The following is a 12,860-nucleotide window of genomic DNA, read 5'->3' as shown; positions in this document are numbered from 1 at the left end:
GCCTATTGGCAGTTCTATGGTGTAATGCTCAAACCCCGCGGGCCACATGTGGCCCCCCAGCATTTTATAGGCCAATGATTGACTTAAAATAGGTTTTGAGCAGGAATTGACTACAAACTACATTTCAACCAAAGGTTTGTTATGTGCTTCCTAACCAGACGCTCCAAAGCGTCCGGTCCATAACTCTTCAACACGCCGTCAGCTCCCGGTCAGAAAGACGCATTTAGTTCAGAGACCATGAGATGATATTCAGAAAGAATGTTTTTAATTAACTGGTTTCAGTTGCCTCTGAGACTAAATCTGTGACTTGTTTTTATTATTTGTTTTCTTACCTTTAAACACTGATTTAAATATTGTAATTTTTAAACTGAGCAGTAATTTTACATCCATGGAAACTCAAATGTAATATTTAAAACTTCAATACATTTAACAATATGAGGTGTTTAATTTATTTTTAACATTGTATTTTATACATTTATGCTAGGGCTGCCCAAGTCTAGTTTTCCAGAGCTACCATCTGCAGCTTTAGATGGATTCCTTCTCTAACACACCTGGATCATTTACTCATTATAAGCCTCTACAGAACTGAATGAGGGAAGTCAACCTTTTGTCTGGGGTGTTTTAGCAGGGATGCACTCCTGATTTGTACCGTCAATGTGGCCCGTTGAGGGGGGCCAATATGCTGAAGTGGCCCTCGGTGAAATTGAGTTTGACACCCCTGTTCTACAGTAAAAGCTGTCCACTTCCACACCTGCACCTGAGTGATGTTGCCTCTCTTCACCAAACTGTCAAACGTTTGTTCAGCAAAAATATTCACTTGTGCCGCTATCATTTTAAAAATATCAATAAATGCTTCCAGAGGTCATCAAAGGTCAACCAGCTACCTCACGTTCACAAAATGAAAATAAATCTGCCATAAGTCAAGCTCACCTCTCGCAGCTCCTGCAGAAGCGCGTTGAGCCTCTCGTTCTCCGCCTGAGCGTTGGACGCCACCGAGCGGCTCAGCGTCACCTCCGTCTGCAGCTCCAGCAGCCGGCCCATGTAATACGCCTCCTTGGAGGCTGACTCCTGCAGCAGTGTCTCCTCAATGGTCTCTCCATCCTCTGCCACCTTGCGCTGGTTGGTGTAGGCCTGACCGAACGCCTGGAGAGAGAGAAACCACATGACGGACCTGCAGCTGGCCGCCAGGCGAAACTGCGGTCGTCGCCAACATGAGCGACCTGTTGGGCCGTCCACGGCGGCTGATGTTTCACAGATCAATAGACACACTGTTCCCATTTTCCTGACACAGGTTTTCACATCACTGGAAGCTGACTGAAGGCGCCGAGGCTTGATTGAGGAAACCAAAGCAGCACCAACAGAACAAACGGAGCCAATCATGGAGGCGCTGCTTCGCCAATAAAAAGAACAGAGACTCAGACGGAGCTGAACATCCTCAACGTCAAGTCGTCCCACATAAACGACGACTTGAAAGGATGGAGAGGAAAGGAGAGAAAAACTCAACTTAATCCATCATCTTCATTAACTGATCTCAAAGATGATCAATGCAGCAGCAGCACTTTGAAAACCTTCCAAACAAACTAAGGAAAAATAATAGTTTTAATTAATTCTTAATGATGAAATTTTAATTCATGAATGTCTTTGTTTTCTCTGTGTCTGCAGGGTATGATAATCAATACATTAACCATTTTAAACATTCATCTTTTACAGAAAGAGTGTGAATGATAAATGAAGAAAATTAAATAAGGTACTTACTACAGAAAAAAAACGTTACTAGATGAAAAGTAAAAATGTGAAGTCTTCAGTAGGTTAAATTTATTCAAAATTTTCCAAAAAACAAAAATGTATTTCCATCAAAACCACTTTCCCATCAAAATCAATCATTATATCTTTCCTAAAATTAAAGAATCAAAATAAAAAATATTTTTTTTCAGCATTTATACAATAAATTAATGTGCTTTAACCCATACGCATAATAAAGAAAGACTGATTAAATGATCAAAACCAAAAATCTCAAACCAGCATCAGATGAGTAACAAACACACAGCAGGTTTTAATAACAAAATAACAAAACTAAAACATAAATAGAGTTTGAGGTTCTGCCATTATTTCTGATTGCAGTCAGACTTTCATGAGTATAAGACGGATTTCTCCGTGAAGCAGCAGCCTGGCGGTTCGATACTCTCTGACCCCTCCCCTGGTCTCAGCGCCTCAGCAGAACCGGGCCGCGGTGCCGCTGGCCTCAGTCAATCAATGCGGCTTCGTCTGGAGATTTTTATGCTCAAAATTAACACATGATGTGAAACTGTAAACAATTCAAGGTCAGAAATACTAGAAGGCTTTAGGGTGAAGATCATGATTAATAAGACAACCAAAATAATAAACAGAGAAAAATGTATGAAGAAGGTTATGACTAAACTCCTCCTTCCAATAAACATCCTCTTCCCTGTTCATTATGAATCATTTATCAGATACGAGTTTCCATTATTTTCCATTAGACATGAATCACTATCTGATTTTTTCCTCCCACAACGGATCAGTTTTCTGTTTCGCTTTTGTTCAAGAAATCTAAATTATTCATGTTGGAAAATATTTTTCTCTTATTTAGTGAATGTTTAGTCACTAATGTGGCTACAAATTATTTCTCCACACTGTTGGAAAATGAATGGATGGCATTGCAGGTCAGACAGGATCTGTTGAGGGATTTCTCTGTTTAACTCTGTGATCTCTGACTGTGATCAGAGAAACAGAAAGCAGCTCACAAACTGCTTTCAGGATTCACTCACATCGTCTTAGTCTGATTTCAGAATTTTTTGATGATATAAAACATTTAAGAGTGATAAGAAAGCAAAAAATCTCTAAATATTACACTGCAGCAGACCACTAGGGGGCTCCACATGATGTTTGTATGGAAGCTTATAAAACAGTCAAGTAAATTAGCGCTTCATAATGTGTCTGGAAATTTAATTTAGAAGAAGCAAAGTCTGATAAACAGTTTCCAATTTAGCAAAAACGCTAAAGCGCTAACATAAGCGATTAGCACATAGCCGAAGTGTGCCCCCAACTGAGCAGCTTCATATTCCTAAATAACCTAAAAATCTGGACCAGGACATGTCCAGGTTTAGAGCCAAGACTCCTGCAGGCAGAGGCTGACGTCCCCACACGACATTTAACTTCAACAGAACATTTTATTTTGCCTTTGAAACACAAAGTTAGAGTTAGCATAAGAATTAAGTGAGCAATAATCAGTCAACTGAAAGAAATGCAAACACAGAACATCCAAGCCTTCAGGCATAAACAACCTGCTCAGTAACTTCCACTTTTAATGGGTAAAATCCAGTGATGCACAAAAATGTAAACAAAGCAAAATGTAGCTCGATTATTATTATTATTATTAGTCTGTTCTCCAGTTTTTTCTGTTTTCCTTCAGATTGTCCCGCCCGCCTCCCCGCTGTCCTCCCTCGCTCTCCAGAGAGCAGCAGTGTGGTTGCAGTGAAGGACTTGATTGGAAAAGGAACAGCATGTGAACAATTAAAAAAAAGCTCAGCTCATTAATTCAAAGCACGGGGAAACCGAACGAGCCAGATTCCCACATCGACGAGAGCAAAGAAGCTGAGGCCAGGAGGTGGGACACGAGAAATCTGGCAGCATCAGCAGAAGAAAAGGACTTCGCAGGACGAGTTGTGGGAGTTTCTGCTCCCTGCCAGGTTGCCCAGCAAACAGGGGAGATTTCACATGACTGCTGCTCCCACACAAATAAAGTAGCACTGAAGCAAAAGTAATGAGTGAAAGTTTTTTTTCCAACAGTTTTTAATTCAATTTTCTTAAATTTTGCTCTTAACTCAAACTGACTGGCTGGAAATGCAGAGCTGGAGCCAGATGGAGACACAGAGAGACACGATGTCCCAGTTAGAGACAATGAGTCAGGAGCCGCTCATCCAGAGAGGATCCTAACGAGCAGCAGACGGTTTTATAACAGACCTTCTTCCTTCACGGGACACATTTCCTGTCCACTTACAGACAATCACACAGAGTGACGGTGATGGACGTGCAGTGCTGCTGACACATGAAGAGGCTCAGGATGTTTCAGCTTCATGCAGAACCAACTGATGGTAGTTTGATGGTTAAATCAAACTTTTCTGGTTGAATTTTTGCAGGTTTGGATGATTATTTCCTCTGGAATATTTGTTAGCTGAAAGGATTTTTTTTTTCTGTTTTACTTTTGGACAATTGTTGTGATGTGTAACCATGACAACAAGGTATTTTTTTTTTACCATTGGGAGAAGCTGATTAACATTTCAAAAGCTCAAATGGCCAGATAGAGATTTAAAGAGGAGCGGCAAAGCAAAGGAGTTGGAATAGCAGAACTAGCTTACCATCTAATGGTGACGTCCAAAACATGTTACTGTGGAATATTGGGACATTGAGCTGTTAGCATGTTAGCATGAGACTGTCAAACAGTAATAACTTCTGTCAGAAGCCTTTTTAGATTTGTTAGAAGATTGACTGCTGCTGGAGGTTCTTCCTGCCCACAGCATCACCACCCACATCGACTTGATCATAACAAACTAACCAAACAAAAACACAACAGCGCTTCAGTGTGTCCAGGCAGGCAGAATGTGACCCATATCCAACACAGCAGTTTGAACGACTCAATTCTGATTTTTTCACTCCATAAAAATCCAAATGTCTCTGAATTTTACCACTTCCACTTCAGATCCAACTGTTCTGTATGTCGGCCTCTTGATTATTCATATAATTAAGTTTTGTTCCCTGCAAAAAATATCCATTAAATGAATTTTGCTTTATCCATACCTGCATTTGGATCTTCTTACTTCACAACAAACATGACTAGAAAATTTTTTATTTCAGTCATGCTAACTCTGTTTACGGCTGACTTAAGATGGTAAAGATCATAATATATTCTTTTGTTCAATTCCAAATTATCGTTGTGTTTGTGAAAAGTGTCTCATGCTCACAGTAGGCCATCGATCCAGGCAGGAAAAATAACTTAAACTTTTAATTTCTCAAAGCAAAATCTGAACTGGCAGTTTTACAAACCTGGATAACTACATCTTTACTGTAAACTTTTATAGTTTTCACCATTTTCATAAAACTGATTTAATCTTGGAGTTTCTCATTGAACACCTGTTCAGTTCTCTGCAAAGAAAAGCATTTAATGTATTCAGTCTTCAGGCTTCATCTGCCTTTTGTACTTCAGTGTCTTAACAATAGAATCCCAGGCTGTAGATATTCATTCCTGGGGCCAAACCAGGAGGAGGAACACTGCACCATGTTAGAGGAGGAGGAGGAGGAGGAGGAGGAAGAGGGTGCGACCCTGAAATCCCTCCCATTGTGTTGCAGCCCATAATGAGGAGTCAGGGGACGGTTTTAGGGTGTGAAATCCTGTATTTTCTGGGAGGGAGCGTGCAACAGAAATCTTTCTGCACACGCAGCATTAAGGGATGGCTTAATCTGTGACACATACTGGAGCAGGAAGTTTACTTGTTATTAGAAATGTAAAGACAGGAAGGGATTTACAGCAGATTTGATCAGATTTTCATGGTCAGGGCTTAGTGCAGCAGGCTGCAGTTACAGTTTCAGTGCAGGAATGCCGACACAACCAGTGTTCTTCAGTTCAAATCAAGGATTTTACTCTCAGTCTAATATCCTTACTGATCTCAGACAGATAAAAACATGATTTTTGTTTCGTTTTGTCAGTGATGAAAATGTAAAAAAAACATCACATTACTGTATGATAACCATTGTGTTGCGTCTCCAGCTCTTATCTTTACAGCACAGCAAATATCATTTAATTAAAAGCAGAAACAAGCCACTCATAAAGGAATCTTCCACGTAAAAAGACACGACCACAGGAAGACCAGATGGACGTCCAGCCAGGGACAGCAGGGCGTTCAGAACCACGGAGAGAGATGACCAGGACTGCTGCTGACAGAGGCAGAGGGTGTGTGTGCGTGTGTGTGTGTGTGATGTAAAGCATTCACACAGATTTAAGAGGAAGAAATCAGATAACCTGTCATTAGAAAATAAGTTATTGATTTCTATTATTTGTCTTTATTTATTCAAATCATTGCAGCAATGAAAGGCGATTGCAGTAAAACTTTGAACTTGCTAAAAGAAATATAATTAATTAACCGAAATTAAAGCTGCAGTGTGTAAGTTTTATGAAAAAAACATTTTTTTTTACATATTTGTTAAAATATTATTGACAGATAATCGGTGAAAAGGCAGTTCTCCTCTCTGAGCTGCTATGCCGACTGAAGAAATGAAAACAACCAATCAGACAAAGGAGGAGGGGCTTAGCGCTGTCAATCATCCTCATGTACATGCTGTTAAATGTGGTAACAATGGAGAAACAGCTCATTGTCACAGAATAACTGTTTATCTGGCATTATTGGTGGCTATGCTAACTATCTTTAGCTTTCATGACAGGCTATGCTAGCTGTAGAATAGCAGAGAGCAACAGTGGGATGAGCAGCACCACACAGAGAGTGATTGGCAGCACTAAGACCCTCCTCCTGGATCTGATTGGCTGGTTTTAGTTAGTGCTGGGAGAATGCAGAGAAGCTTGATTTTTTCACAAATTATCTGTTTCATAATAAACTGTCATGACAGTATCAACAAATATTTTTAATAAAATTTACATTCTAATGCAGCCACAGTTATTGAGCATATTAGCTGCAGATCATGCAGCCTAACAACAGCCACTATGCTTTTTATGAAAATAAAACTCATAATCTCAATATTTTAATTCAGTAAAAACAGGACAATCACTAAATATTATGTCATTACATTTCATCCAAACATTTTAATTTGGTTTGTCTGTTCATTCTGAGTCTCTGTTGACGGCCACAGAGTGAGTTGCAGTTTTCCATGATGAGTCTGTGATGAGGCAGATGGAGCCATATTTAGCCTCTAACAAGGACGCAGAAATGTCGCCATCAGCTTCAGGAACCAGGGAAAGTGCCAAGTCAAGAGATGTAAGGCCTGTAAGCGCACATGTCGCCAGCAGGCAGGGGAAGCTGGGTAATCACGGCTGCAGATCCACAGAAACATCAGACATTTTTAATGTCCACGTTGGCTTGGTCCGATTTTATTAAATATAATCAATAAGTACAGCTTTAAAGGAGATTGAGGCCTGCTCCTCGCCTGGATCAGCAGAGATGTTTACAGTTTATTACTGAGAAAGCCGGCTGCACGATGACAATCCTGTAGTTTCATTTCCCCGCCTGCAGCAAGCTTTACAGCAGAAACACGGAGCTGGGATGAAGCTTTCACAGGTCGTAACGGAGGGAAAGGGCATCTGACGCCTGTTTCCCTCTGATTATGCTGACAAAATAAAATAATCCATAATTTAATACAGATTACCAGCAGGAGAAAAAAACTAATATGTTTTATACTGAATAATTCCCAGCTAGTAAGACAACAGAATGGGGACAACACAGCCTGCGGGAGGCTCTGCTTCAAAATTTCCCAGAATCCCTCATTCAACTTAAATCCTTCAATCCATTTTTATTTTCCAGTTTCCTGATTTAAATCTGGGAATTCAGGCAAAACAAACCCGATACGATCAAATCAAACTGAAATGTTTACAGCAGCTGCTGTCAGTAATTAATGAGTCCATGATGAGGCGGAGATGACGAATCCACCAGCCAATCAGAAGATAGGCTGCACACACACACACACACACGCACATACACACACACACACACACACACACACACACACACACACACACACACACACACACACACACACACACACACACACACACATATACTGAAGCAAACCTCTGCATACGTTTTGATGGTATTTACTCTTGACTTGTACCATTCAGTTAAAGAGGCAGCAGGAAGGAAGGAAGCTCAGTGATTGGATGAACGTCTTCAGACTGACGGAGGAAACGAAGGAAAAATGATGGAAGGAAGAAAAAAGAAGGAAGAACTGGACTGATAACTCATATCTGATCTTATTTTTTAGTGTAAAACAAAAACTATTCTCCCACATGCAAAAACTTCACATTAAACATCCGAGGATTCAAGTAAAATATTCATTTTACAGAGATTACAGTAACATTACAGCCCCTGACTTCAGATTTAATGTGGGAAAACTGAAGGAAATAATACACGATTAACGTTTTTCTCCTCCATAAAGCAGCTCAGTCTCAGCCGGATTAGATGCAGAACATTGTGGAAAACATTTCTTAAACTCTGCTGCAGATTCCCAACTGGATTTAAATCTAAACCAGGGGTCTCCAACCTGCGGCTCCAGAGCCACAAGTGGCTCTTTGAACCCTCCACAATGGCCCTTAACAAAAATGACAAAGAGCCAACTCATGTTTGTAATAACAGATTCAGGCTTCAGCAGTTTATCAGTTTTTTATTGAGTAATTACATTAAATCGAACAGAATGAAACCAAAAGCACCAGTAATTTTCTTTTACATTTATTTTTCTGTATTTAGGTTGGAAACTATCCATTTTCATTGCATCAATTTCCACAAAATATAAAGTATCTTTGCACTTTTGGGAAAAAGTTTGAAGTTTTTGTTTAGCTTAGGACCCTGAAAGGGGCTCATTATTGGAGAATAATGTTTCAATGAAAGACACACCGCTTGCTTGACTGGCATGAGCTCAAATCAAACATCTAAAAGCTGCTGGATACAAATGCAAGCCAAAGTTTTCAGAATTCATTTGTGAAAAAAATAAAAACCAAATACTCTTTATTTCCCTTCCCAAATAGCAAGAAATGCAGCTGATTATCTCAAAGTCAAAGCTGAAGTTTTTCATCATACTGTAAACAGGAGAACAGTAAAACTGCCTTAAATTATGTTTATTTTTGATTATAATTTGAAGATGAGTTTTTGTTAAATTTCTAATTAATTTATAAAATAATGATGTATTTTAGCCTTTCAAGCCGTAAACAGTGATATTTGAAAGCTCGATTGAATGTTTTGAACTTCTGTGTTTTTCTTAAAGCACAAATGAATTCAGTCCCGACGGAGATTAAGACACACTTAATCATTTCATATGAATTACTCTTTTAATGCATTTTCTCTTCTAAACCACCTGAACCACCTGCATCCGTAGCTCGGAGTCTGGAAGGTAATCGTCCTGAAAGGCAACGGCCTGATTTCATTAACCTGGACCAGGAGGAGACTGAACGAGTCTGGGTTCAGAACCAGTCTGGGTTCAGAACCAGTCTGGGTTCAGAACCAGTCTGGGTTCAGAACCAGTCTGGGTTCAGAACCAGTCTGGGTTCAGAACCAGTCTGGGTTGGACAACAATCAGGTCACTAGTGCAGGAAGAGCGACGGTATCCAGTCATTGTCTGTGTTTTAGTTACTAACAAAACCAACAAAAAGGCAGATTTGATTAACAGTCAAAATAAAACTGAGAATGTAAATAACAAATGAGAGTCTGAGGGTAACTGGACGCCTGCAGCGGTCACAGACAGACAGACAGACAGACAGACAGGCAGACAGGCAGACAGGCAGACAGACAGACAGACAGACAGGCAGACAGGCAGACAGGCAGACAGACAGGCAGGCAGACAGGCAGGCAGACAGGCAGACAGACAGGCAGACAGACAGGCAGACAGACAGGCAGACAGACAGACAGACAGGCAGGCAGACAGGCAGACAGACAGACAGACAGGCAGACAGGCAGGCAGACAGACAGACAGGCAGACAGCCAACACGTTGGGCCTTTATGAACTCTGCTCTCAGAGAGCAGCTGCTCCAACACAGTGCTAACATGCTAACATCAGTAGAGAAAAGTCCAACTTCAGATCCATGTTTCATTTTTTTACATTGACAAAATGTTTACTGGCCCTTCCAGCCATGACAAATTACTAAATATGTCTATTAGAAGCAGAGGGAACGACACAGGATATTTTAAAGTATTTTTTAGCATTTTTTAGCTGCAATATCTTCGTAAATGTTATATTTACAAAAAAATTGCAAGTAGGCATCACACTGAAAGTCTCTCTTTAGCCGCCTTTGAGAGTTGTAGAAAGTAAACAGTTTTCTTTGAAACATACGTCTCTGCTCTTCCTCTGACTCTAGCAGCTCACTGAAGCTGAAAACAGCTTTGGTTCTCCTTCCCTCAGTAAAAGCATCTACACAGAAGGGCTCTTCATACATACATGTTTATGACGACTCAATGGACACAATCACTGTCACTTCAAGATGCACAAACTAAAATCAACAACAAGGAAACAACAATGAAAAGCATCTAAACTGAAGCTCTGAAGGAAATCTGCTGCAGCCTGAAAAGTTTCTTGTTCTGGTTTGAAGAAATAAAAACTGGACTGGATTTCTGTAAACAGGCATAAAGAGAGAAAATGTCAGAAGCACATCAGCTTGTTGGAGGAAGATTTTTCTGTTGTGAATCCAAAAGTTTTCCCAAAATGAAGACTGCCTGAATTTTTGCTTTGCTTTCAGAGTTTGCAGCAGACACAGCTAAAGTCGACCACTAATCAATACAGCATCCTGCAGGCAGGGGCGTCCTGCTCCTACTGGGTTTCACTGCAGCAAAACACAGCTTTCTGTGCAGGTTCTGGCTTGTATGGAGATGTCAGCTTCAAATGAACCAAAAGGAAAAATGTATGTTTCAAAACTGGATGGGTTATGATGACCAAACTGGGCTGCATCCCGGAGCTTGTTGCTATGGTCACAGGTTGACATCACCAGAACTGCAACTCAATACTTAATCTGTCTACTTAGCAACGATATAACGAGAGCAGGTGGAGTGGGTTGGTTCTGTTCTGACCCGCGCCTGGACGCCTGTCAGGAGACGCTACATGTTTCCCAGATGGCTTCAGCTGCAGATTCTCCCACTGTTTGGTCTGATGCCGCGCCGCGCCGTTTGCACCAGCATGCACTGATTTCCACTATGTATGCTACACTACACACAGCGCCGCTCTGACATGATACATTTTCACCAAGCAGAGCAGAAATCGATGGATAATTACCGCTTCACTCCAGGGGAGGGGGGGTTCAGACCGCAGGGGAGGGCAGAGGAAAGGGGGTAGGGGGTAACAGGAGACGGTGAGCTGATGGTGCAGAGGTGGAAAAAATGGAAGAAAAAAAGCATCTCATCATGGATTGATTTGGCTCCTCCAGCCATTTCACCATGGAGGCGACTTACAACCTGTCTGCTGCTTTTGTTACTGAGTGACTTAATGTTAAAAAATGCAAGCGGACGTGGCTGAGAGGGCGACGGTTCTGCTCAATCTGGCTGTTCAGTGATAATCTGCAACAATTTACCTGCAGCAGCAGAGATTATATTATTCATCTTATTCATCTGGAACCATTTCAATATCTAAAATAAAATAAAAAACAGCAGAATGTCTCCTTTTTTAAATGTGATTCATTGATTAATCATCACAATGACTGATAGAACTATAACAGGTTCAATAACTAACAGTTACTGGCTTAAATATGAACGGAAAACCACAAATGCAGCATTTCAATCATAAAAATCTATTGTTAATCTTTTTCTGTCAAATAAATAAAACATTATATAACTTGGTTCCATAATGGAGCCTTTCAGGCTCAAACTGATCATCACCAAAACAAATCATCACTGTAGAAACACAAACACTGTCATGACAGTAAAGATTTTACACTGATTATAATCTATAATAAATCATTTTCCACATGCCATTTTTAAAAAATGAAAATATAAATCAGAACAGATCATTTCATCCTTTGGCATTGTTTTATTAGCGCTGGTTCTCATTTTCAAACAGAAACAAAATTATTGGTCGAATCTAAGCAATTTCTAAATTTGAAATGAGTAAATCGACTGAATAAAATAATTATTCAGATCATAATATGGAAGGCAGTTTGACTATTAAATGGCAATTCATGGCCACTTTGACACACAGCCATGAGACTTCTGCTCTGCTGTGATGGCATCTCCTCCTCCAGCCTCTGATTTCCTCTCATCGGACTCTGATCTGCCCGGAAACAGCGCTAACAAGCAGGACCACAGGAGTGTGTCCATCACTGCTCATGCAGCTATCCAGAGTCGAAGAGCGCACACACACACGGGAAAACGAGGGACGAGAGCAGGACTGGGCCGAAGGGCAGAAAGAAAACAAAGAGAAGTAAAAGTATCAGAACAAAGAGCGAGAGCAGCCTCGGTTTGCTGCTCTGCTTCTGCCCTCAGGCAGCAAAGAGATGCAGACATTTACTTCACAAGCAAAATGAAAAACTAAAATTGTGTTTTTTTGTTATATTTCCATTTTAAAAAGAAGCAGGTGAAAATTAACACCAGTTCTACGAAGAATCCTCTCCACCAGCTGGGATCAGAGCAGCAAGAACTGCAAAAACAAAATATGCAAACAGCAGCAGCAATGCAAATGTGGAACACGGACGCATCTTTGTTCTTTAAGATCAAACCTGGAGATTTTCTAAGGCTTATAGCAAATCCAAACTCATGCATCAACATTCTGTTTCAGTTTAAGACTGACCATAAGCAGATTAAATAATTATCCCCAGTTATGTATCCACACATTATGACCCTAAAGCCTCTGATTTTTACTAGAAAGTACATCAAGTAACACGTTTGTTGTTGAATTTACAGAACAGGATAAAGCTCTTCACTGTTAAAGGGGACACATTAGGCAGGATTCACATTTTGCACAGTTCTGTATTTTCATTTGGGTTTCTGCTACAAACATCCATAATGCTTAAAAAAACACCCAGCTGTTTTTTGTAAAAAGATTAATCTTTTTGAGCAGTTTCAAAAGGTTTAGGAATGTAACAGGCCTGTTACCTAGCAACCCTGGTGAAATCCAGTCCATTACCTAGCAACCACAGTGGAGCTCCAGCA

At 40.4% G+C, this 12,860-nt stretch overlaps 1 protein-coding gene across 3 annotated transcripts in view; it reads right to left on the bottom strand.

Moving 5' to 3' along the window:
* The window catches only part of LOC106950656 (protein bicaudal D homolog 1-like), a 44,160-nt gene that overhangs the window by 23,559 nt on the left and 7,741 nt on the right, over positions 1 to 12,860 (bottom strand). For all 3 annotated transcript variants that reach the window (XM_015037664.1, XM_015037666.1, XM_015037665.1), the window contains exon 2: positions 931 to 1,143. In XM_015037664.1, the coding sequence (XP_014893150.1) occupies positions 931 to 1,143 (213 nt within the window). The remainder of the gene's footprint in view (positions 1 to 930; positions 1,144 to 12,860) is intronic.

The sequence above is a fragment of the Poecilia latipinna genome, unplaced genomic scaffold (assembly GCF_001443285.1).
Source record: "Poecilia latipinna isolate Pla-1442-1.1 unplaced genomic scaffold, P_latipinna-1.0 Scaffold414, whole genome shotgun sequence".
In the NCBI taxonomy this organism is placed as follows: Eukaryota; Metazoa; Chordata; class Actinopteri; order Cyprinodontiformes; family Poeciliidae; genus Poecilia; species Poecilia latipinna.
This window is presented reverse-complemented; position numbering and strand designations above follow the sequence as displayed.